Below are 25,192 nucleotides of genomic sequence, written 5' to 3'. Positions count from 1 at the left end.
AAACTAATCCTCTGCTGCCGCCCCTTCCCCAGCCCACGCCTCCCGTACTGGCTAACTTCATTTGCCAGCGTCTGCCGGGTTCCCAGGGTCTGAAGCCCGCGGCACCCTGGGAGTGGTAGTCCATTCGGACCGCTGGCTCCGACAAGAACAATGGGAGGAGTCTGGGGCGCGGACCACACCTCCAGGAGACGGGGTACTGGCTTTCCGGGTCCCAGTCGGGAACCCAGTATTCTCAGCTCTCGTGTCCGAGCCGCCAGCGGAAGGAGCAAGGCGTCTGGACTACATTTCCCGGAGGCCCCTGCGCCTCGCCCCTCTACGGCCCGGACGCAGGGTCTGTGCTCTCTTCAGGTGCGGTCTGAGGGTGACGGCCGCCCGGCCCCGGACTCCCGCTCCCGTGGTGCCCTGCGCGTGGCCGGCCCAGCCCCCGGCTCCCGCCAGCCCCGCGGCGGCGCTGGTTGTTGTCGTGAGCCACAGCCGCCCCGCTTCGCCCCTCCTCCGCTCCCCTCCCCCCGACCCTGCGCACGGGCCGCCCCTCCCCCCGCCTCCCCGGCCCCTCTCACGGTGCCAAGATGGCGGCGGCGGCGGGCGGCGGCAGTTGCCCGGGGCCTGGCTCCGCGCGGGGCCGCTTCCCGGGCCGGCCGCGGGGCTCCGGCGGAGGCGGGGGCCGCGGCGGACGGGGCAGCGGGGCCGAAAGAGTGCGGGTAGCTCTGCGGCGCGGCGGCGGCGCGGCGGGGCCGGGCGGAGCCGAGCTTGGAGAAGATACGGCCCTGCTCCGTTTGCTGGGGTTCCGCCGGGGCCTGCGCCGGCTCCGCCGCCTGTGGGCCGGCCCGCGCGTTCAGCGGGGCCGGGGCCGGGGCCGGGGCCGAGGTTGGGGCCCGGGGCCGGGCCGAGGCTGCGTGCCAGAGGAGGAGAGCAGTGACGGGGATTCCGACGATGAGGTGAGGTAGTCGGAGGCGTCCCCCGCGCCGGGTGGGGCGGAGGCCGGGGGCTTACAGGGACCTGGGTGCCCCCTTGGGGTGGCGTGGGCAAGTGGGATCCTCAGGGCTTCTGTGGAGGAAAGGCTTCTGGGAACAAGCATGGAAGGAGATAGTCTGCAGAGAGCTTTGGGTGGATAGGGCCTCTGAAAGTGGATGGAGAAGCCCTGTCTGCAGCTAGCCTCTTGGGCCCCAGACAGGTCTTGCCGAAGCGTCTTGGGCTGATCCTTCTTGGTAGCAAGACTAGGGGAATAGAAGTGTGGGCGAGAAGGCCATGAGGACTGCACGCCCAATCAGTGGTGGTTGACAGCAGCGACGGCAGCAACAGCAGCAGCATGGCTTTAGTGGACTAGAGACTAGAGCAGTCTGAGCTCTTAGCTGTAGGCTTTCCCCCAGGACCTCAATCTCTGACACATCCCTAGTTTCACCAGTGCTCCAGTTCTTCTGCTGATCTTAAGGTAGAGTGGTGGAGGGCTTCTTGGGACATGGGTTGAAGAAGAATGAAAGGGAGGCTGAGACTGGGCACTCTGCCTGGTCTGAGTTCAGCTCAGGATTTATTCCCCTAACCTTTCAGAAAAAGCAAGAGTGTCCATTGTATTGCTGGGACCCCTATTAATCACCTGAGGACTCAGTGGAGCCTGATATGATAAACCGTTTGATGCTTGCTCCTTCCCCCCGTTGGGTGTCCCTACTCCCATCTTCAGGAAGAAACTGTGGCCTGAAAGGGTGTAAATGGAGGTTCCAATTTGTTCTGAGTTGAAGTTGGCCATTAGTGTAGGGCTTACTTGCCCAACCTGAGGAAACACTGTTGTGTTTTCTTCTGGGCCAGGAACCCCTGGTGGCTCTGCTTGTCTGGCCTGGCACTGGGGAGGGGAGTTTAGAAACACCTTGTGCCTCCATTTGTAGGGAAAGACCTTCCTGTCCATTTATTTTATAAATAGGCAGAGGTACATTAAGGGGTAAGCTGGGGATGTTTCTCCATACCTTGAGTCCCAGGTGGAACCAGGGCTTTGGCACTGACTGCTGTTTCTCCCCTCCACCCCCGGTCCCCTAAATCAGGAGTTTCAGGGTTTTCATTCAGATGAAGATGTGGCCCCCAGTTCCCTGCGCTCTGCGCTCCGATCCCAGCGAGGTGAGTGATGGGGGAAACTCTACCTCTGTAGCTTTACAAAAATGTTATTCTTGCCCTTTGTGTCAGTTCTTCCCTGTTCTGCTAGTCTCCGTCAGTTACTGAGTATGTCCTGTGTTCAGAGTCCAAGATAGACTGGGGGAAACTGATAAGTAGGACTTAGTTTCTGCCTTTCTGGAGCACCTTCCTCAGTCTGCAGGGCCAGTTTGACCCATCTCCCCACACCTATTCTCCTTTTAGGTCGAGCCCCCCGAGGTCGGGGCCGCAAACATAAGACGACCCTTCTTCCTCCTCCTCGCCTATCAGATGTGACACCTACCCCCACAAAGACCCCTGCCCGGAAACGGGGTGAGGAGGGCACAGAACGGATGGTGCAGGCACTGACTGAACTTCTCCGGCGGGCCCAGGCACCCCCAGCCCCCCGAAGCCGGGCATGTGAGCCCTCCACCCCGCGTCGGTCTCGGGGACGGCCCCCAGGAAGGCCAGCAGGCCCCTGCCGGAAGAAGCAGCAAGCAGTAGTGGTAGCAGAAGCGGCTGTGACAATCCCTAAACCTGAACCCCCACCTCCTGTGGTTCCAGTAAAACACCGAACTGGCAGTTGGAAGTGCAAGGAGGGGCCTGGCCCAGGACCTGGGACCCCCAAACGTGGAGGACAGTCTGGGAGAGGAGGCCGTGGAGGCAGGGGCAGAGGCCGAGGTGGGCTCCCCCTCGTGATCAAGTTTGTTTCAAAGGCCAAAAAAGTGAAGATGGGACAGTTGTCCTTGGGACTTGAATCAGGTCAGGGTCAAGGTCGACATGGGGAAAGTTGGCAGGATGCTCCCCAAAGAAGAGTTGAATCTGGACAAGGAGGGGGCCCTTGTTGCAAAAAGCAGGAGCAGAAGCTAGAGGAGGAAGGAGAGGAGAAGAAAGAAGAAGAAAAGGATGAGGAGGAAGAGGAGAAGGAAGAGAGAGCTGAGGCTGAGGAAGAGGTGATGCTAGCCGAGGAAAAGGAGGAGGCAAAACCACCATCACCACCTTTAACTCCTCCAGCCCCTCCACCCCCTCCTCCTCTCCCACCCCCGTCAACATCTCCTCCCCCTCAACCTTGCCCTCCACCACCCACAGTCCCAGTGTCTCCCCCTCCACCACCATCCCCTCCACCACCTCTGGTCCCAGAGGAGCGAGAAGAGTCCCCACCTCCTGCAGTCCCAGCTACATGCTCCAGGAAGAGGGGCCGGCCTCCCCTGACACCCAGCCAACGAGCAGAGCGGGAAGCTGCTCGGGCAGGGCCAGAGGGTACTTCTCCCACTCCAAACCCCACTACCACCATGGGAGGCCCTTCAGAAGACAGTCCCACCGTGGCCCCCAAAAGTACCACCTTCCTGAAGAATATCCGGCAGTTTATTATGCCTGTGGTAAGTGCCCGCTCCTCCCGTGTCATCAAGACACCCCGACGATTTATGGATGAAGACCCTCCCAAGCCCCCAAAGGTGGAGGTTTCACCTATTTTACGACCTCCCATCGCCACCTCCCCACCTGCTCCCCAGGAACCAGCACCAGCTCCCTCTCCACCACGTGCTCCAACTCCCCCATCTACCCCAGTCCCACTCCCTGAGAAGAGGCGGTCCATCTTAAGGGAACCCACATTTCGCTGGACCTCACTAACCCGGGAGCCGCCCCCTCCTCCCCCCGCCCCTCCACCAGCCCCATCTCCACCACCTGCCCCTGCCACACCCTCCCGGAGGCCCCTGCTTCTTCGGGCCCCTCAGTTTACCCCCAGCGAAGCCCACCTGAAGATCTATGAATCGGTGCTTACTACTCCTCTTGGGGCTCCTGAAGCCCCTGAGCCAGAGCCGCCTCCTGCCGATGATTCTCCAGCTGAGCCTGAGCCACGGGCAGTGGGCCGAACCAACCACCTCAGCCTGCCTCTATTTGCCCCTGTGGTCACCACTCCTGTTAAGGCCGAGGTGCCCCCCCATGGGGCTCCACCTCTAAGCAATGGGCAGCAGCCTCAGGTTCAGCTACAACAGCCCCTGCAGGCCTTGCAGACCCAGCTACTGCCCCAGGCACAACCACCCCAGCAGCCACAAGTGCAGCCGCAGCCATCACCACAGCACACACCACCACTGGAAAAGGCCCGGATGACCAGCCTGAGTTCCCTACCACTGTCTGGGGTGGAGGAGAAAATGTTCAGCCTTCTCAAGAGAGCCAAGGTACAGCTCTTCAAGATTGACCAACAGCAGCAGCAGAAGGTGGCAGCGGCCATGCCGGTGAGCAAGGTGCTGTGGCCAGGCCCTTTTCCCTAGTTCATCCAGCTGCCTCCCTAGACACTATTCAGCACTGTCAGCAGCCTTCGGAACCAGTTCTTACCTTATCCTCTAGTGTCCTGTTTTGTCCTCGATCCTATTCCTTCCCTATGGCTATTCCCCTGTCCCCATCTGTCTTTACTTCCCAGATCCTGACCCTGCTTATTCCCTTACCAGCTGAGCCCTGGAGGGCAAATGGAAGAGGCTATGGGGACTGTCAAGCAGACCCCAGACAGAGGCTGTGTCAGGTCTGAAGATGAGTCTGTGGAAGTCAAGAGAGAGCGCGCCTCGGTACGCAGTTGGAGGAGGGTTCTCGGAAGTAGGCTAGTTACAGAACACAGGGAACCATTGCCCACACTTATTTCTGGTTGCTCCTCTCCCAGGGCCCTGAGTCACCTGTGCAAGGCCCCCGTATCAAACACGTGTGCCGTCATGCTGCTGTAGCCCTTGGTCAGGCCCGGGCCATGGTACCTGAAGATGTTCCCCGCCTCAGTGCCCTCCCTCTCCGGGACCGGCAAGATCTCGCCACAGAGGGTAGGGGGGTTAATTTGGGGGGTGAGTTCTTGGCAGCCACGTCAGATTTGTGTATGATCAAGCATATCAGGAAGCTAGAAGAGAGGGAGCCTAGTTGGGGGCTTGGAGTGAGGTGGCAAATAAACTGAAATGCTGGATCTTTGACAAAGCAGGTTGACTCGGGAACATCTAGAACCTATCAATGTGGGAAAGTAGAGGCCAGAGGCCAGCTGAATGGAACTTGGGGGAGAACAGGAAAATGAGGCAGGATGCCTGGTGGCTTTGTGGCTCCATTTCCACTCTATCTTTTGCAATAGATACGTCATCAGCATCTGAGACTGAGAGTGTCCCATCCCGGTCCCGGCGGGGAAAAGTGGAATCAGCTGGACCTGGGGGAGACTTGGAGCCTACAGGGTCTGGAGGGACCCTGACCCACACACCCCGGCGCTCACTGCCCTCCCACCACGGCAAGAAGATGCGGATGGCCCGGTGTGGACACTGTCGGGGCTGCCTGCGTGTGCAGGATTGTGGGTCCTGTGTCAACTGCCTGGATAAGCCCAAATTTGGGGGCCCCAACACCAAGAAGCAGTGCTGTGTGTGAGTAGCTGGGGGTGGCCTTGTTCCCACCTGGGGTTGTTCGTGATCCAGACCTCCTACCCCAGCCCCTTTTCTGCCCAGCCAGAGCAGTGGGATTGGCATCCTTGTGGAGAGCTTCCTCTCTTCCCCCAGACCACCAGTCCCCTACCCTGGTGACGTGCTGCTCCCCTCCCCAGATACCGAAAGTGTGACAAGATAGAGGCTCGTAAGATGGAACGGCTGGCCAAAAAAGGTAACCAGGTTTGAGGAGCATTTTGTTTCATGAAACCTTATGTAGATTTGTGGTGTGGAGGAAGCCACATTTTATTTGCTCTTCCTCCTTATCTTTGCAGTTCTCTGCCTTTGTCTGTCTTCTTCCCCATCAAATGTATCATAACTCCTCCTATATTCATTCTGTCTGCCCCACTTCTTTCTTGTCTTTTTTCTATCTCATTGTCCCATGTCCCCAGCTGAGCTCAAATCCTACTAAGTCCCCTGTTCCCACAGGCCGGACGATAGTGAAGACGCTGTTGCCCTGGGATTCGGATGAATCTCCTGAGGCCTCCCCGGGTCCTCCAGGCCCACGTCGGGGGGCGGGAACTGGGGGGCCCCGGGAGGAGGTGGTGGCCCCCCCAGGACCCGAGGAGCAGGACTCCCTCCTACTGCAGCGCAAGTCAGCCCGGCGCTGCGTCAAACAGCGACCTTCCTATGATATCTTCGAGGACTCGGATGACTCAGAGCCCGGGGGTCCTCCTGCTCCTCGGCGTCGGACCCCCAGAGAAAATGGTATGGACTACTTTATGTTTTCTCCATCAAGCAATCGGTTATGTTTCTTTTCTTTTTTTTTTTTTTTTGGCCATGTTGGGGATGGAACTAAGGGCTTAGTGTATGGTAGGCAAGTGCTCCATCTCTGGGCTACGTGCACAACCCTGGTCTTGTGTCTTTTGTGGAAGCGGCAAGAGCACCAGGGCTCTTATCAGTCTGCTTGAGAGGGTGGCTGAGAACAGAGGAGGAGGTAGTTTTAGGAGAATATGCAGAACTGGTATGTGAGGATCTCACTGAACTTACTGAGTAGGGCCTCAGGGTCATCCTTGTGGGTCTTAGTTAAAGAAGGCTTTGGTAATCTAGGTAACATTGGGGTTGTAGAAGACGATCATGGGATATAGATGGGGAAGTCTCACTGCTCCCGTGTCCTGCCTAGAGCTGCCAGCACCAGAACCTGAGGAGCAGAGCCGGCCCCGCAAACCCACCTTGCAGCCTGTGTTGCAGCTCAAGGCTCGAAGGCGCCTGGACAAGGTCAGCACGGCCCGCTTCGAGAACCCCGAGCCCTGTGTGAGGCATGGCTCCTGCCCTCCAGGAGCTACCTGGCAAGTCAGGGTGACGGGCACACCGGAGTACTGTGGTGTGTCCACACCAGAGGACAGGCCTTAAGGGATGAGTCAGGCCTTGCCTATATGGAAAGCAGAGTGGAGTCTGGGCAAAGGTCAGGGTTCGGCAGGCTAGGGGAAGGGCATTGAGGAGGGGAGTCTGCAGAGAGGGTGAGATGGGCAGCCTCTGATCAGTTCTTTATCCCTCTTTAGGATACTTTGGGCCCTAGCCACTTTGCTTCTTTTCCCAATGGCTGGACGGGAAAACAGAAGTCCCCAGATGGTGTGCACCGGGTCCGTGTGGATTTTAAGGTATGTCAGCGAGAGGGGTTGGTTGTAGGGCTTGTGGTTAGAAGAAGCTTTTTGCTTGTGTCAGAGTAGCCAGGGCTTAAAGGATGGATCTGACCTAGGTTCCTGGCTATTCTGCAATCCTGTGTCCCCTCTTCCCCTAGGAGGATTGTGACCTAGAGAACGTGTGGCTGATGGGTGGCCTGAGCGTGCTCACTTCTGTCCCAGGGGGGCCCCCAATGGTGTGCTTGCTGTGTGCCAGCAAAGGCCTACATGAGGTTGGTGTTCTCCCTCTTTTCACAGACCCCCCCAAGGCTTCATTGGCCCTTCCTGATTATTAGGGCCATCTCATCTCCTGGCCTTCTAACCTCACACTGTGCCCATCATTTGCTCTTTCCTACCCCACCTCTAGTTGGTATTTTGCCAAGTCTGCTGTGACCCTTTCCACCCATTCTGCCTGGAGGAGGCTGAACGGCCCCTGCCTCAGCATCATGATAGCTGGTGCTGCCGCCGCTGCAAGTTCTGCCATGTCTGTGGGCGCAAAGGCAGGGGATCTAAGGTGGGCACAGAGGCCAGCCTGGAATAGGTGGAGGCATGTGAGAGGGATATATCCCTATGCCGATAGGTTTTACCATTGCCAACTTTCTCAAACATTCCGTAGCACCTTCTGGAGTGTGAGCGATGCCGCCATGCTTACCATCCAGCCTGCCTGGGGCCCAGTTATCCAACCCGGGCCACACGTAAAAGACGCCATTGGGTGAGAGATGAGGCTCACAACCCTCACTATGGTAGTGTAATTATGCCACCACCACCCCCGACTTGCCCCAGGGTTCTCAGGAGGAGGGGAGGGCTGGCATCACTTTGAGAATTTGATTAATATTTTCTCTTTAAATTTTCACAGACAAGATTTAGATGCAGAATTTGATGTAATGGTTTTAGGAGCTGGTGCATTCCACATTCCCAGGCTCAGCATTACCTGCCGTAGCCTGATGTCCATTTCTGCCCCTCTCCTCTTTCTCGTTGTTTCCCCCACAAATCTCTTCTCCTCTTATTGTCCTTCCTCATGTGTTCCCTCCACTTCTCCTCACCTATCTCCCCTATTGTATTGCTTCAGCCCAATGTCTGGTTTCTTCCTAATATCACCCTGCTCTCCCAGATCTGTTCGGCCTGTGTGCGCTGCAAGAGCTGTGGGGCAACTCCAGGGAAGAACTGGGATGTTGAGTGGTCTGGAGATTACAGCCTCTGCCCCAGATGCACCCAGCTCTATGAGAAAGGTGGGACCTGCCAGGAAAATGGGGACTGGAGGACCAGAGGGAGGAGGCCAGGCTCCTGATATAGGGCCCAACATAGGGCCTCTGCCAGCAAGAGTTGGAACAGATAGTCTAGTGGCTTTCTACCTTCTAGCTACATAACTTTTTGATTCAGAATATTCTCCCACAGAAGTTCATTTAAAAGAGGGACACAGCCCCTCTGAGGGTGGTAGGAATAAAGGGCCTGGGACCCTACTCTTGGTCAGTTTCTGAGATCCTATCTATAAATTCCAATCTCCAATTGGCAATTCAAAACTTGGGACTTTTTCCTAATTTGTTCAAGCAGCACATTTAGCAAGACCCTGGTTTCTGAAGGGCATCAGGTCTGCAGAGTTAGAAAAGAGGCTTCATCCTCAGCCAGTGTGGGGGGACTATTAGGGACTTGAGACAGGCATAATGGATGCCTCCTACTTGGCAGTCAAGGTGTGGTTGGCTCTCCACAGGGACTGTGAGGGGTAGGGAGTAACTCCAGCCTCTCTGACTCTTCCCTGCTTCCCTTTTCCTCTAGGAAACTACTGCCCAATCTGTACACGCTGCTACGAAGACAATGATTATGAGAGCAAAATGATGCAGTGCGCACAGTGTGACCACTGGGTGCATGCCAAGTGTGAGGGGCTCTCAGGTGAGTAGGCAGAGAACCTGGGGTGTAGCTTCAGCCCTAGGGGGATCCCTATCCCACCTCAGGTCCTTAGACAACATGTGGCTAAGTGTTCTTCATGGCCTAGGGGCTCCTAGGACCTCTGCCATCCTCCCAAAACATATTCTCCTCTCCTGCCTGGCTGTTCTAGATGAAGACTATGAGATCCTCTCCGGGCTGCCAGACTCGGTGCTGTACACGTGTGGACCATGTGCTGGGGCCACACAGCCCCGCTGGCGAGAGGCCCTGAGTGGGGCTCTACAGGGGGGCCTGCGCCAGGTGCTCCAGGGCTTGCTGAGCTCAAAGGTGGCGGGCCCATTGCTGCTGTGCACCCAGGTCTGGAGGGCCCAGGAGGCAGGATGGGTGGGGCCAGGCCCAGCACCAGCCCTGCTGACTTTTCCTATTTGCAGTGTGGGCAGGATGGGAAACAACTGCACCCAGGTCCCTGTGATCTGCAAGCTGTGGGTCAGCGCTTCGAGGATGGCCACTATAAGTCTGTGGTGAGTGGGACATGGGGAGGAGCAGGTGGGTGCCAAGAGGAGAGGGTAGGGCTAGGTCTGTGGGTTAGGGTTGGGGCTCAGACCCTGACAAACCCCCTTACAGCACAGCTTCATGGAGGACATGGTGGGCATCCTGATGAGGCACTCAGAAGAAGGAGAGACCCCAGAGCGCCGGGCAGGAAGCCAGATGAAGGGGCTCCTATTGAAGGTAAGCACTGGGGGATGTTGTTCCTAGGGCGGTTGAATGGTAGTGGGGGGAGAGAGTGGATTCATCAGACCCTGCCCCCACCAACTTTTGGGGAAGCCAGTTCTCATCCTGTTAACCCACTCCCCAGCTGCTAGAATCTGCGTTCGGCTGGTTCGACGCCCACGACCCCAAGTACTGGCGACGGAGTACCCGGCTGCCAAAGTGAGCAAGGCTGGGTAGCAGGAGGGAACCAGGGAGTGAGGGCAAAGACAGGGGCACCTACAAATCCAGGGTCAAGCTGGGCTGAAAATAGGATCAGAGTTAGGGTTAAGGCTAAAGAAGAGGGTGGTGAAACCAGGATGAGATTCCCCGGCGGTTGTGGACTAGCAAAGACTCAGGTTGTGTAAGTTAGCTCTTGCTTTGTTTCTACTTTATATAAGGCAGTTGAGGACAGAGCAGTGAGCAAGTAAGATTGGACTCTGCTTAAAGAGCTCACGTTTGGGGTGCTGGGCAGGTATTAATGATCCAGATGGGTAGGGTGGCAATGGGGAAATCCAGGGGGGGCTGTGGGAGCCTAAAGGAGGCACCTGCTGGAGGCTGGGGATCAGAAAGTCTTCCTGGAAGCAGTGATATCTGAGCTGAGAGGTGGAGGAAGATTATTTCAGGCATGAGGAGAACAGTATTTCTTACATCAAAGGAGGCACAAGAGGACCTGGCTTATTTGGGAGACTAAGAAAACTTCCACATGGAGAGAGGACAAAGAGTGTCATGGCACATTTAGACTGATGTTGTGGGTGGGCCCCAGTCCAGCTGTCCTTGTTAGACATATCAGATGTTAACCCTGCCTGTCCACAGCGGAGTCCTTCCCAATGCGGTGTTGCCCCCATCCCTGGACCATGTGTATGCTCAGTGGAGACAGGAGGAACCTGAGACCCCAGAATCAGGGCAGCCTCCAGGGGATCCTTCAGCAGGTACTGGCATGTGGGTGCTGGAAGCTAGTGCCCTTGAGCTTGAGGGCTAGTCTGCTGATCCTGATTCTTGGACTTCTTTTTCTGCATTCTTTCCAGCTTTCCAGTGCAAGGATCCTGCTGCTTTTTCACACCTGGAGGACCCCCGTCAGTGTGCACTCTGCCTCAAATATGGGGATGCAGACTCCAAGGTGAGGGCTGCTGTATGAAGCCTCAGGTTGTGGGGCCCTGGAAGCTCCCTCCTCCATCATACAATTCCTCTTCTGCCTATAGGAAGCGGGGCGGCTTCTGTACATCGGGCAGAATGAGTGGACACACGTCAACTGTGCTATTTGGTCAGCTGAAGTGTTTGAGGAGAACGATGGCTCCCTCAAGAACGTGCATGCTGCTGTGGCTCGAGGGAGGCAGATGGTGAGGGCTGGGTCCTGTAGAGAAGGGCAGCCCTGGGGTCTCAGATAGGTCCCTGCCTTTAGTGGAAGCAGCTCTTATTTCACATTTTCTACCAGGATGTGTCTTTTGACTGCTATTTCTAGATACTTTTCTTGGTTGTTCCAGGACTCTGGTGCTACAGTGATAGATCTGGCCATAATTTGAGCCTGAAGCCTTGGGGGACTAAAGTTAGGCTTTAGTCTTTTTAGTCTTGTTGATTGAACCTGTACTAGATGTGCTATACCGTGGCATTTTACGCTCACTCTGCCCCCATGAAGTGATGAGGTAGTACCTGGGTTAGAATTGCCCCCATGGACTGTCTGGCCTGGGGCAGGCCTCAGAGAGTGTCAAATGCTCATCAGCGCTTGGATGATGGAGATTCTGACTGCAGGGGTTAGTTGTGAAGACCAGATAGAGTAAAGCAGGATCCACATTCGAATAGTGTGAGGAAAGGAAGATGCTAAATGTCACTCAGTAAGTGTTGGCTATTGTTAATCTTTCTCTTTTTTTTTTCAAGTTGTCTAATAATGCTTTGTTTCAAAAACCCTGAAATGCAGGGCTGGGGTTGTGGCTCAGAGATAGAGTGCTTGCCTAGCATGCGTGAGACACTGGGTTTGATCCTCAGCACCACATAAAAACTAAAACATTAAAAAAAAAAAAAAGGCCCTGAAATGGTTTGGACGTGCTCCTCGCCCTGATCAAGGAAGAGGTTTAGCCTAGTGAGAGCTTTTGTTGAGGGAGGTGCTGGGTTAGGCAGAGTCCTAGAATCAGCAGTGCCCGGCATGAGACCCTGGCTCTAGTACCTGGCTTGTCCACTCAGCAGCCCTTTCCCTTTGCAGCGCTGTGAGCTCTGCCTGAAGCCTGGCGCCACAGTGGGCTGCTGCCTGTCCTCCTGCCTCAGTAACTTCCACTTCATGTGTGCCCGAGCCAGCTACTGCATCTTCCAGGACGACAAGAAGGTTTTCTGCCAGAAACACACAGACCTCCTAGATGGCAAGGTGGGCCAGGACAGTTGGGGAGACAGTTAGCTGCCCATTGCACTTTCAGTGTCTCCTCCTTGTATGTTCTCCCACAGTCCTTAGGACAAGCTTCGGACGTGACCATTCAGTCCTGGCCTACAGAGCTGTTCCCTCACATACCCCCACATTCCCCTCACTCCCACCAATCAACCTCCACTTGCCTTCCATTTCACAGGAGATTGTGACCCCTGATGGGTTTGATGTTCTCCGCCGAGTCTATGTGGATTTTGAAGGCATCAACTTTAAGCGAAAGTTTTTGACAGGCCTTGAACCTGATGCCATCAATGTGCTCATTGGTAAGCTACTTGAATTCTCCCTACTCTTCTGACCTTGCTTATCCAACTACCCATCCTGATCTCTTGTTTGCACCACAGGCTCCATCCGAATTGACTCCCTGGGTACTCTCTCTGATCTCTCGGACTGTGAGGGACGGCTCTTCCCCATTGGCTACCAGTGAGCAATCCAGGGGTGATTAGTGGGTTGGGGAACTTCAGGACTGGATCCCTTTTTTCAAGTTGTCCTAACCCTCTCATCCCACACCCTTGACCTACCAGGTGCTCCCGTCTGTACTGGAGCACAGTGGATGCTCGGAGGCGCTGCTGGTATCGGTGCCGAATTCTAGAGTATCGGCCGTGGGGGCCAAGGGAAGAGCCGGTTCACCTGGAGGCAGCAGAGGAGAACCAGACCATTGCGCACAGCCCTGCCCCTTCCTCAGGTCTGGCTCGGTACTACCCCATTCTTTTCCTTTGATGCTGCCCTCCCTAAATGGTTACCCATCAGCCTCTCTTTCCCTGCTCCCCTGGAGAAACTCTAGGAGGTGCTTATTTGTTTGTAATAAAAATAATAACTTACTGGCCATGCATTACCTGCCTAGGGCTGTGCTCAGCATTTCCTAGGAAGTGATTGGGGGGAGAACACCCTGTGACTAGCCTTAGAGGAGTGGTGACTTGGGGACAGCCGTAAGAAGCGGAGTGGTTTTAGTTCCTGGATTAGGGCTATATGATATTTAATGCTTCACCAACTCCGGTGAAGGTATGGGTTCTGTGGTATTGTATCTCATGGGGGACTTTTGCTATTGCTGTAACATATTGGTAGAACTGGAATTTGAATCTGGATCTACTTATTTCCCACTGACAACCTCACAGCCATGCTGACAGGGAGGGATTAGAGCTGGATGACTCAAAGAATGTACTTAGAGATTAGTAGGAAAGGGAGAGGTCATTGTGGGCCAAATAGGAGGAAGAAGTGTGGATTGTATTTGTGGGTTAACAGTCTTACTCCAAGTTGGAGCATGATATGAAGTGGAGAGAAGAGGAGGGTGCATCCATCCTGACTGGAGAGAAGGGAGTGTCAAGAGGAGGCAGAGATCATCTTGCAAAGTCTGGGTGGGGCCAGTTAATGGAGAGCCTGAAACACCAGGATGAGGCTGATGTGTTTGATGTGGCATGGATGTGCTCAGAGCAGGTAGGAAGTGGTAGGACTGGCTATGCTGGAGAGAGGGCACTGCAGCTCATGGCAGGTGGTGCCTACTGTAGAGAAAGCAGTGGGCAACTAGGAAGTGGGGAGATAGCAAGGATGGAGAAGAGACATCATGAAAGGACCCTGATGCGGGTGTTCATAAAGATTTTACAGGTGCCACAGATGGGGCCCAGTTGATGACAGGAGTCTAGTTACATGATGTGACCAGTTCAGGGTTGAGATCCTGGATGGTGTATTTAGTTTAAATGAAGGGGGTATCGTGATGGGACACTTGGACTGATCACCCCTAATGCAGTTCTCTTACTTCTTCAGAGCCCCCATATCATGAGGATTCCCCACCAGATACAGATGCCCTAATCCCTGGAGTTCCTGAGCATCACTCGCCTGTTCAGAATCTGGATCCCCCACTCCGGCTAGATTCAAGCAACGCTCCTCCTCCAGCCCCCCGCTCCTTCTCAGGGGCTCGAATCAAAGTGCCCAACTACTCGCCATCCCGGAGGCCCTTGGGAGGTGTCTCCTTTGGCCCCCTGCCCTCCCCTGGTGAGCACTTGGGGAGTGTCCAGGGAAGGGTGAAGTTGGGGAGGCTGGAGCCACTGGTTGACGCACTGACCCTTTTCACCACAGGAAGTCCATCTTCTCTGACCCACCACATCCCTACTGTGGGAGACCCGGACTTCCCAGCTCCACCCAGACGTTCCCGTCGTCCTAGCCCCCTGACTCCCAGGCCGCCACCATCAAGGCGGGCCTCCCCTCCTCTCAGAACATCCCCTCAGCTCAGGGTGCCCCCTCCTACCTCAGTCATTACAGCCCTCACACCTACCTCAGGGGAGCTGGCTCCCCCTGGCTTGGCCCCATCTCCACCACCACCCCCTGAAGATCTGGGCCCAGACTTTGAGGACATGGAAGTTGTATCAGGACTGAGTGCTGCCGACCTGGACTTTGCAGCCAGCCTACTGGGGACTGAGCCCTTCCAGGAAGAGATTGTGGCTGCAGGGGCAGTGGGGAGCAGCCATGAGGGCCCCGGGGACAGCTCAGAGGAAGAGAACAGCCCCACTACCCGCTATGTCCACTTCCCTGTGACAGTGGTGTCTGGCCCTGCTCTGGCGCCTGGCACCCTCCCTGGAGTCCCCCGAATTGAACAGCTGGATGGAGTGGACGATGGCACAGACAGCGAGGCCGAGGCAGTCCAGCAACCCCGGGGCCAGGGGACTCCTCCTTCAGGGCCTGGAGTGGGCCGATCTGGAGTCCTCGGGGCTGCAGGGGACAGGACCCGACCTCCTGAGGACCTGCCATCAGAAATTGTGGATTTTGTGTTGAAGAACCTAGGGGGGCCTGGGGAGGGGGCTGCTGGTCCCAGAGAAGAGTCACTTCCCCAAGCACCTCCCATGGCAAATGGCAGCCAGCCCTCCCAAGGTTTGCCCCCTAGCCCAGCCGATCCCACCCGGACATTTGCCTGGCTCCCTGGGGCCCCAGGAGTTCGGGTGTTAAGCCTGGGCCCTGCTCCTGAGCCCCCTAAACCTGCTACATCCAAGATCATTCTTGTCAACAAGCTGGGGCAAGTATTTGTAAAGATGGCTGGGGAGGGTGAACCTGTCCCACCCCCAGTGAAGCAGCCACCTTTGCCCCCTACCATTCCTCCCACGACCCCCACCTCCTGGACTCTGCCCCCAGGACCCTTGCTTGGTGTGTTGCCAGTGGTAGGGGTAGGGGTAGTCCGCCCTGCCCCACCTCCGCCTCCACCTCCACTGACACTGGTGTTTAGCAGTGGGCCCCCCAGCCCACCTCGCCAGGCCATCCGTGTCAAAAGGGTGTCCACCTTTTCTGGCCGTTCCCCACCAGCACCTCCCCCAAACAAAACCCCCCGGCTGGATGAAGATGGGGAGTCCTTGGAGGATGTCCCCCAAGTTCCAGGACTTGGTAGCAGTGGGTAAGTGAGTGTCCTGAGGTTGGGGCAGCAAGCAAGGATGATGGGCAGGAGAAGGCAGCTTGTCCTTTTCATGGATTCTCCCTGCCAGGTTTAGCCGAGTGAGGATGAAAACACCGACGGTGCGAGGAGTTCTCAACCTGGATAATCCTGGGGAGGAAAGTTCTGGGTGAGTGGCTAGGTCCCCTTTTCCTAGAAGCCAGTCTGGGACCTCTGTTCCTTTTTCTAACAGGTCTTTCTTCACAGGCCCCTCCAGGAACGGTCCCTTCTGCTGCCACTTCCAGAAGCAGGTGCTCCCCGGGCCCCTGATGGTACCCCAGACCTGCTGCTTGAGTCCCAGTGGCACCACTATTCAGGTAAGGAGCAGTTTTTCCTTTTCACTGTCTTTTTCTTGTGCTCGACTTAACTAGATGACTGACACATCCTGAATTGGCCCAATTTTTAAAAAGTGCATACCAGTAGCTGAGGGTATAACTAACTTAGAGGGGCCCTGGTTTCAATTTTTAGCACCCGAAAACAAGGGAGAATATACCTAGTGGTTGTGAGCCTAAGGCTAAGTGCTATGGTCACAGAGATGCCCATGGGGATCTCAAGGCCTTGTGGCAGAAACAGACATAAAAATGATATTTTAGCTTTAATAACATTTCAGCAAAGTCCTCAAGTCCTTTGTCTGGCCTGCCCAGGGTAGCTTGGTCTGCCAGGGTCAGAGAGGTAGGTATCTAGTCAAGCTAAAGATGGATCATCTAAAGAGGGTATCATCTAAAGAGGATGACCATAGGACCCAGAAGAGGGCCAGGAACAAGAGGACCAGAAGAGAGTGGTCAAGGAAAGGGAGTGGTCATTTGGGAATCTACCTGCCATAGGAAGCACCACTGGGAGTCTAGGAACAGTGTATGGTATGAGCAGGTGGAACAGGGGTGAGGAGGATATTGTGTCACCATCCAAAATTAAAAGGTATTGGTTAATGAAGAAGCTAAAAGCAGGGCTGGGGATGTGGCTCAAGAGGTAGCACGCTCGCCTGGCATGCGTGCGGCCCGGGTTCAATCCTCAGCACCACATACAAACAAAGATGTTGTGTCCGCCGAGAACTAAAAAATAAATTAAAAAAAAAAAAAGAAGCTAAAAACAACATCAGGCACCTTGCCAAAAAGTTCAGCTAAGGATTAGGAGGGGGAGGAGGTAGGGCAGCTGCTTAGAAGTATTTAGTGTGAGGGTTGAGATGAACCAAAGGATGCTTGTGGAAGGAAAGGTGAGTGGGAGAACTTATGGTGGTTAGCTTCAAACAGGTGACTCCTGAGATGGAGGAGAAGAGGTGAGATAGGTATCAATGCAGAAATTGGGAGATGATAGGGGCGCTCAGAGTAGTTTTGATTGCAGGACTCAGTGAAGCTGGAAGTGAAGTTCTCTGTTTAAGGGCAGTCTCTCGAGAGTGGGGAGAGTCAAGTCAATTGGTGGTCAAACAGCCTTGCTTGGGATTTGTGGCCCAATCCTGTCCAGGTGTTTGGATTTTCTCATTACACAGAGATTAACTGTTGAGCACGAAAGTGGAGCAAGGTGGACTGAGACTGCTTAACTGAGAGGCTGCTTAGGGGGTCAGAGACAACATGAGGATATGGCAGTAACTGTGACAGGCATTTGTTGCTCTTAGGGACCATACCAAGTTTTGGTAGGGGAAGTAGACACACAATGCAGTACAAGTGCATTGCAGGTTAGATGGGTACTGTGAGGGAAAAATGAAAGAGTAGCTGGGCAAGAGCCCTGCAGTCAGCACTATTGTGCAGAGGTGAGGATGGGGAGCAGATAAGAGAAGAGCTAGAAGTGGTTAGAGATGGACCCTGGGGTGCTGAGTCCTGGGATGATGCGAGTCACACACACAGCAAGGGTCTGGTTTAGAGTTTCACTTGGAGCTGGGGAGGGTGTGTGGGCAGGATACCCCTGAGAAGTGATGTGTCAAGAATGTGGCCATTGGGTCCTGCTATCCTAAATCATATTCCACTCAGGCTTTTGTGCTCTGACCCTGAACCCCAGATATAATGACCAGCTCTCACCTCTGAGAGGAGAATGTGGGGTCCTAGAAGCCAGGGAAAGAATGTCTCAAGGAGGGAGGGCACACAGCTGTACCAGTGCTGCTGCTGGCACCACAGGATACAGACTGAGAGCTGGTCATTATATTTTCCCAACCTGCCAATTTTAGTGTGTCCCAGAGTCCTGCCCTTGATTTGACTATCTATACTCCCAGATGTTCTCTTCTGGCTTTACATACGCATCTATAATCTGATAGTCCCCATATTGCTTTCCCAACCCAGACCTAATCTCTGAACTCCTAGTTTGCAATCTGCTGCCTCCTTTCCTTGCCGTTTCCACCAGCAAGTTGCAGGGGGAGTTTTCTAAGTGGCAACCCAAAGCCATAATGTCCCATTTTGAGCCCTTGACCTTCACCCCAAATTTGTTTTTCTTTTTCCTCACCATTGCAGTCAGTGGCAGTTTTATCCTTTCTCCATTTAAGCTCCAAACCTCGGAATTGTCTTGGCCACAACTCTTTTTGTCACATCCGCTTCTATGTCAGCAAGTCACCTACTCTTATCTCTAAAATCTATTAACCCCTGAGAAGTCTTTTAAATACCTTATGTACAGTGTACTTGGTTCTATGTGTATGAGTATGTATGCTTGTAATACATATATATATATATATATATTTTTTTTTTTTTTGGTCCTGGGGATTGAACCCAGGGGCACTTAACTACTGAGCCACATCAACTACTGAGCCACATCCCCAGCCCTTTTTTATATTTTATTTAGAGGGTCTCACTGAGCTACTTAGGGCCTTGCTAAGTTGCTGAGGCTGGCTTTGAACTTGCGATCCTCCTGCCTCATCTTCCTGAGCCCCTGGGATTATAGGCATGCTCCACCACGCCCAGCTTACTTACAATATTTGTAGAAACTTACTGCATATAGGACTGGGGCTGTAGATCAGTGTTAGAGCACCTGTTTAGCATCTGTAAGGTCCTGGGTTTGATCCCCAACATGGCAAAAAAAAAATGCAAAACATAATTTTCCAGTATTTTTAATTTGTGTGAAAAACAATGATGATTGATATATGGGCATTTATGATAGACTGGATTTGAGTGAGCAATCTTGTGTGGCCTGCAGAGTTCAAATACTCCATGCCTCTTTGAAACTGTTCTGATGGTTGAGAAGTCCTATAGAAAAGGAACCGCAGCCAGGCACGGTGGCGCACACCTGTAATCCCAGCAGCTCAGGAGGCTGAGGCAGGAGGATCGTGAATTCAAAGCCAGCCTCAGCAATGGTGAGGCGCTAAGCAATTCAGTGAGACCCTGTCTCTAAATAACATACAAAATAAGATTGGGGGTGTGTGACTCAGTGGTGGAGTGCCCCTGGGTTCAGTCCCCAGGACCAACAAAGAAGAGAAAAGGAACTGTAGGCCCCTTAGAAAAACCCATGTTCTGGACTAGGGTGTAGCTCAGTGGTAGAAAGCTTGCCTAGGCATGTGAGGCACTGGGCTTGATCCTTAGCACCACATAAAAATAAATAACATAAAGGTATTGTGTCCATCTACAATTTAAAAAAAAATTAAAGAAAAAGAAAAGCCGGGCATGATGGCACACGCCTGTAATCCCAGCAGCTCAGGAGGCTGAGGTAGGAGGATGGTGAGTTCAAAGCCAGTCTCAGTTTAGTGAGGCATTTAGCAACTCAGTGAGACCCTCTCTCTAAATAAAATATTAAAAAAGGGTTGGGGATGTAGCTCAGTGGTTGAGCACCCCTGGTTTCAATCCTCCGTACGAAAAAGAAAAGAAAAACCAGGTTCTGGGCTGGCGGTGGCATGCTTGCCTAGGGTGTTTGAGGCCAACCTAGAGTCAATCCCCAGCACCACCAAAAAAGAAAGAAATCCTTTATGAATGTCTCATTGAGAAAATTATGTCCATTTTATAGGGCTCACTGGGCAGAAGGAACAGGAGGAGGGTGATTGGACTCCATAGTCTGTGTGCCTGGGGGAAGGGAAAGCAGTGTCTGCAGGGAGTACAGTGGGATGTTGGAGACTTTTGACTCCAGGAAGGTGATCCTTGCCCTCTTACCTGCTCATTGGGACCAGGTGAGGCCTCCAGTTCTGAAGAAGAACCTCCATCTCCAGAGGACAAAGAGAACCAGGCTCCAAAACGGGCTGGCCCACATCTGCGCTTTGAGATCAGTAGTGAGGATGGCTTCAGTGTGGAGGCAGAGAGTTTGGAGGGTGAGTTGGGAACAGTAGTGGCAGGGAAGAAAAGTGGCCCACAAGACCTCCTCCTGACTCTACTCTGGCACTGCTCTTACTCCAGGGGCGTGGAGAACATTGATTGAGAAAGTGCAAGAGGCCCGAGGGCATGCACGGCTCAGACATCTCTCTTTTAGTGGTAAGTAAAGGGTAGATCCACAGGGACTTGGGGGCTGGGATAACTCCCTGAGGGCAAGGTGGGCCTTCCAGGATTTGATCCATCATCAACCTCTCTCCTCAGGAATGAGTGGGGCCAGGCTCCTGGGCATTCACCATGATGCTGTCATCTTCCTGGCAGAGCAACTGCCTGGGGCCCAGCGCTGCCAGCACTATAAGTTTCGCTACCACCAGCAGGGAGAGGGTCAGGAGGAACCACCCCTGAATCCCCATGGGGCTGCCCGTGCTGAGGTCTATCTCCGGTGAGAGGTCTGGGAGCTCTCAAGGGTGGGAGCTGAGTCTGTAGTATTGAAACCAAGTCCTGGGAAGAAGACGCTAGGCTGCTCCAAGAGTGGTGGGGTTTTGTTGTTTGTTTTCTTTTCAGTCCTGGGGATTGAACTCAGGGGTACTCTACCAAGCCACACCTGCAGCCCCTCCTCCCATTTTTGAGACAGGCTGTTGGACAGTCTGGCCTTGAACTTGTGAGCCTCCTATCTCAGGCTCTCAGGTTGCTGGGATTATAGGCCTGCACAACGCCTGGCTCCAAGAGTTATTTCTAACATAACATTCACATCAGAAGAATAAAGCCCACCATTTCCCCTTTTGCTGTGTCTTCAACAGCATATTCCTCCTATGCTGTCAGCAGCAGACCAAGGCCACAGAATCTGTAGGCAGCATGAAGGAATGTATGACCCTCCCTTCCTCCCTACCTGCAGGAAGTGTACCTTTGATATGTTCAACTTCCTGGCCTCCCAACACCGGGTGCTCCCTGAGGGGGCCACCTGTGACGAGGAAGAGGATGAGGTGCAGCTCAGGTCAACCAGGTATGGAGGGTAAGCTGGGGTGCTGTTGGTGGTCTGAAAGAATCCTAAAGAGGGTGACCAGGGGTAAGAGAGCCCTCTTTCCTGGATTCCACACTTCTGTCTCCCACCAGACGTGCCACCAGCCTGGAACTGCCCATGGCCATGCGCTTTCGCCACCTCAAAAAGACGTCCAAAGAGGCTGTGGGTGTCTACAGGTTAGTGGGGTCGGGGGAGGTGCCCCTTGGGTGGATGGACAGGTGCCCTGGTAGGGGGCAATATGGTGTCTGGCCCTCTGCCCCCCTGAGTTTCCCCTTATCCATCCTACACGGCAGATCAGCCATCCATGGGCGAGGCCTGTTCTGTAAGCGCAACATCGATGCCGGCGAGATGGTCATTGAATACTCTGGCATTGTCATTCGCTCTGTGCTGACTGACAAGCGGGAGAAGTTCTACGATGGGAAGGTGGGCTGCACAGGCCATGGGAATGAGGTGGGTGAAGTGGGCCAGTCCTTGGGGATGAGCACCTGATTCTCTCCACCCATCTCTGTAGGGCATCGGGTGCTACATGTTCCGCATGGATGACTTTGATGTGGTGGATGCCACAATGCATGGCAATGCCGCCCGCTTCATCAACCATTCATGTGAGCCCAACTGCTTCTCTCGTGTCATCCATGTGGAGGGCCAGAAGCACATCGTCATCTTTGCCCTGCGCCGCATCCTGCGTGGTGAGGAACTTACCTATGACTACAAGTTCCCCATTGAGGATGCCAGCAACAAGCTGCCCTGCAATTGTGGCGCCAAGCGCTGCCGACGGTTCCTTAACTGAGGCCGTGGCTGCCCACCACGACTCCTCACAACTCTCTTGCCATCTTGCCCCTAGCCTGAAGGATCCCTAGTCCCTCAGAGCATCTCACTTCCACCCTCCTGTTCAGAGTGGATGTGGACATGCAGGTGGCAAGGGGCCTGCCTCTACCCTTCCAGCAATTGCCCCCTTCCTGCCCTGGGGGCCCAGGATGTAGATATTGTACAAAGGTTTCTAAATCCCTTCTTTTCTATGCACTTTTTTTATTTAAGAGGGTGGGGTCCCAGGTGGGAACCCCCCACAATAAAGTCTGTCAATGTTTGGAGAGGTGGTCTTCCCATGTGATTGGTGTTGGGGGCAGGTAGGAGCTGTTTCTTCTCCATACCCCAGCCCTTCCTGAACCAAGGAAGTACATCAGCCTCAACAGTATGTGAGAGGCCATGTAGGAATTAGGAGTAAATTGTGTGGTCTGCGAAGTTTTCAAAGCAAGAAATGCCTCACATTTTCTAATGTAGAATGCCTGTGGATGAGCTGTCTGAGGTGCAGCAGGACTGTTCAGAAAGCAGCACTGAGGTCAGCTCTCCCACATGTGGCCCTTCTGTAGGGAGGAGGCGGTGGCATGTTGGGTCTTCTTTGCCCAATTAGGATTATGCTTCAAGAAGTCCCCTTGATGAGGAACAGACAGCAAGTTGAATTCAAGATAAACTATTTTTGAGCAGTAGGCCTGGCAAATCCCAAATCAGCCAAGCTTGGACAGCACCCTTAGTGCATCTTCCCTTCCTAGGTGGGCCAGGTGCACACTTAGCTGGCCCAGGGAGGCAGATGGCTCCCTTGCTACTACCATCTCGATTAGGGCCCGCAATGGTGAGCGACTGGGCCGCAGTGAATAGGCAAAGGTGGACCAAGTAGCAGGCAGCCCATATCTTGCAGCCAGGTGTCGAGTGGTGCCATAGGCCATATATCCAGCAGGCCCAGGCTCAGGATCCAACAGCACTATCAGTTCCTCCAGCACCTCCAGTTCATCCAGGAGGCGAGACAGGGGCTGTGACTCCAGACCTGGCAGACCTGGGAAATGGAAAGTAAAAGGGAGGAAGGGGCAGACTTCTAGGTCACCCCTCACCTGTATGTGTCCTGTTTCCAACTAACCTTTGCCTGAGAGTGGAAGCAGAGATACTGTCCCTGTGGTCCTTTTCTCCAGTGCCTCCGGGGCACCTGGGAAAGGTGAGTGTAAGGAGAGGATGTAGGTGTTGGGGTCTCCACAAACCAAGCCAGGAGAGGGAAGGGAAATGGCTTTTCCCTTGCCGGGACAGTAGTATCTTTGTAGGGGGCGCAGGAGGATCACTGCAAAGATCAGGAGTAGGACCAGCAAGGAGATCAGTACCAAAGACAGAACAAAATTTGGCAGCGTGCTGGTGCTCTCAGTTGTCCATGAGAGACTGGAACTCACTGGTGAACTAGGGGCTCTGGTTTCTTGAGATGACATAGGGCAGGAGTCCTTGGAAGGGATGGGCTTCTGGGAATAAAGATTTGGGAATAAATAGGGAGTCCATGTGCCACGCCTGCCCCAACAGCTCAAGCCCCTCCCATCCTTATATCCTTCGATGGGGCTACATTCACTGTTCCATCCTGTCCCCACTCCACTCACCCCACACTACCTTAACCCAGTCCGCCTTCCCCACATCCCATCAGGCACACCACTTGGAGGTACTGCTTGGCCCTTCTGTGGGGAGGAGACCTTGTCTTAACTGCTGAAGGCCCACGCCTGCCTCTAAACAAGCCTCACAGGCCTGCCCTACAGCCCTCACCCCTTATGCGGCTTCCTATCCCCTCCCTGGGTCCAGGCCCTGCCCATCGACCCCCAAACCATGCCTCCCGCCCCACCTTGAGCAAGCCCTGACCCAGACCCTGGAGGCCGCCCAGCACCTCTTTACAACGTTGTAAGGTTCTGCTTCCACGGCTTCCCACGGGAGTGAAGGCTGCGACCCCACTGCTGCAGGGACTGCATTGCTCTGAGTTGTTGGGGTTGCAGTGTCCAGCAGGACACTTTCTGAACGGGTGCGTTAAGAAATCGCCGAAGTCGTTGAGCCCGCAGTTTTCCACGAACTCGAAGTCTAGAGGGAATCAAACGCATGATCCTGAGCGGCTGAGCGAGCCCCCAAACCTCTGCTGTATTAACTTCTCTCCTTTGCCCCATCCCAGTAAGTCCCGCCCCTTCGGCACGCACCCAGCCTAACAGTGCCCGCCCTCGCCTTCTCTTTTCACACTGATCCCGCCCCTTTCACCACTTTATATTGGCCTCTCCCCTTTTTCCTCCACCCACTCTGCACCAGGCACTGCCCATACCCGAATTCACCCACAAAAAGGCCAACCTTTCCACACAACCGCTAGCCCCCACCCCACCCCCCACCCCGCCACTAGCGGGCCCCATCTCTGTCCTCCACATAGGCTCGGCCGGCCTTGTCTTACCTGCTGAAGGCCCACGCCTGCCTCTAAACAAGCCTCACAGGCCTGCGCTACAGCCCCCACTCACCCCTTTCGCGGCTTCCTACCACCTCAAGGATTGATGCGTATACCTAGTCCGCTCCTCACCTGGGCAGGGAGGCGGCCCGAAGCGCTCTAAGCACCTGCTGCAGCACTTGCTGTCAGGGTTCCAGTACTCCAGGTGGCCGCAGTACTGGGAGGCTTCCGGCTGTGGTAAGGCCTGAGCCATAAGCAGCAAGGCGACACAGAGGAAGCGTCCGGTCCCCATCTGGGCAGGTCCTGCACACCGCAGGCTGTGGCCACAAGACTTCCAACCACAGCTCTTCTGCTACACTTTCCAGAAATCCCAGGGGAAGAAGGAAGTAGGAGAATTCCTTGCGGGGAAGGAATTCCCTGGCTTCTTTGGAAGCGGGAACCTAACCCCCACCAGAGGCCCCAGGCCAACTCCTGGTCCATTATCAGGACCCAAGAGGCCTCAAGATGGCTAAGGAGAACTCTGGATCTGGTATCCACCCTCCCTTTTTCATAGCACCTGGCTGCTGTGGAGAATATTATGTTATTAGAAGCGCTTAGAGCCAGCCAGGCCATGGTGGCCTGTAGGCCTGTTACTCAGAAGTTGCCGAGGGAGGACTGCTAGAGCCCAGGAGTTGGGAGATCAGCCTGAGCAAAATAGCAAGACCCTGTCTTGAAGGAAGGAAGAAAAATTACTTAGAAAAGTCAACCCCTTAGAACAGCACCTGGCATATAACAAATTCATTTTAAGTGTTAAGTATTACCACCATCTCAAGAGTGGTGGTCTTCAAGAACCCAGCCCTAACTCTAACTAGAGACTCCCACTGAACTACCAACCACCTCTCCCCTCCTGACCTAATCTCTTCCATGTTAGGAATCCTCCAACCTGCCATAAACAGATACCTCCCCCTTGAGGATGTCTCAAATGGAGAAGCTAAGGTTTCCAGGACAAAGGTATCCCCACCCCACCAGTACAGACCTGAGTCCAAGCCTCTCTCACATTAGTAGTTCGAAGTGCTTCTGCTGAGCGTGTGGCTGGAAGCCAGCAGTTTTCTCTCTCTCTCTCTCTCTTTTTTTTTTTTT

At 54.4% G+C, this 25,192-nt stretch overlaps 2 protein-coding genes across 5 annotated transcripts; one reads left to right on the top strand and one right to left on the bottom strand.

Moving 5' to 3' along the window:
* Window positions 1-162: 162 nt before the first annotated feature.
* Window positions 163-21,703, top strand: KMT2B (lysine methyltransferase 2B). 4 transcript variants are annotated; one of them, XM_081274008.1, is made up of 37 exons: window positions 163-938; window positions 2,034-2,106; window positions 2,410-4,361; window positions 4,566-4,679; window positions 4,772-4,922; window positions 5,219-5,498; window positions 5,675-5,730; window positions 5,985-6,263; window positions 6,679-6,773; window positions 7,058-7,156; window positions 7,297-7,410; window positions 7,545-7,691; window positions 7,794-7,889; window positions 8,289-8,406; window positions 8,951-9,064; window positions 9,231-9,415; window positions 9,490-9,579; window positions 9,683-9,787; window positions 9,915-9,988; window positions 10,622-10,737; window positions 10,834-10,925; window positions 11,008-11,145; window positions 12,003-12,161; window positions 12,358-12,478; window positions 12,557-12,635; window positions 12,737-12,897; window positions 13,974-14,201; window positions 14,286-15,588; window positions 15,677-15,754; window positions 15,832-15,941; window positions 19,697-19,834; window positions 19,920-19,994; window positions 20,097-20,274; window positions 20,728-20,835; window positions 20,946-21,029; window positions 21,147-21,276; window positions 21,365-21,703. In XM_081274008.1, the coding sequence occupies exons 1-37, from the start codon at window positions 570-572 to the stop codon at window positions 21,638-21,640; spliced, it is 8,085 nt and encodes a 2,694-aa protein (XP_081130134.1). In that variant the 5' UTR covers window positions 163-569; the 3' UTR covers window positions 21,641-21,703. The 4 variants fall into 4 exon arrangements, with proteins under 4 accessions (XP_081130134.1, XP_081130132.1, XP_081130133.1 ...); XM_081274006.1 differs by having other exon boundaries at window positions 168-938; window positions 2,344-4,361; XM_081274007.1 differs by having other exon boundaries at window positions 169-938; window positions 2,344-4,352.
* A 184-nt stretch (window positions 21,704-21,887) lies between these two features.
* IGFLR1 (IGF like family receptor 1) lies at window positions 21,888-25,153 on the bottom strand. The gene is made up of 5 exons (XM_081274011.1): window positions 25,089-25,153; window positions 24,206-24,425; window positions 23,540-23,727; window positions 22,763-23,129; window positions 21,888-22,681 (listed from the first exon to the last, which is right to left on the bottom strand). The coding sequence occupies exons 2-5, from the start codon at window positions 24,363-24,365 to the stop codon at window positions 22,356-22,358; spliced, it is 1,041 nt and encodes a 346-aa protein (XP_081130137.1). The 5' UTR covers window positions 24,366-24,425; window positions 25,089-25,153; the 3' UTR covers window positions 21,888-22,355.
* Between the last annotated feature and the right edge of the window lie 39 nt (window positions 25,154-25,192).

This window comes from Spermophilus citellus (genome assembly GCF_964194105.1).
Source record: "Spermophilus citellus genome assembly, chromosome: 18".
Classification (NCBI taxonomy): domain Eukaryota; kingdom Metazoa; phylum Chordata; class Mammalia; order Rodentia; family Sciuridae; genus Spermophilus; species Spermophilus citellus.
Note: the sequence above shows the minus strand (reverse complement) of the source record. Positions and strands in the feature narration are given on the sequence as shown.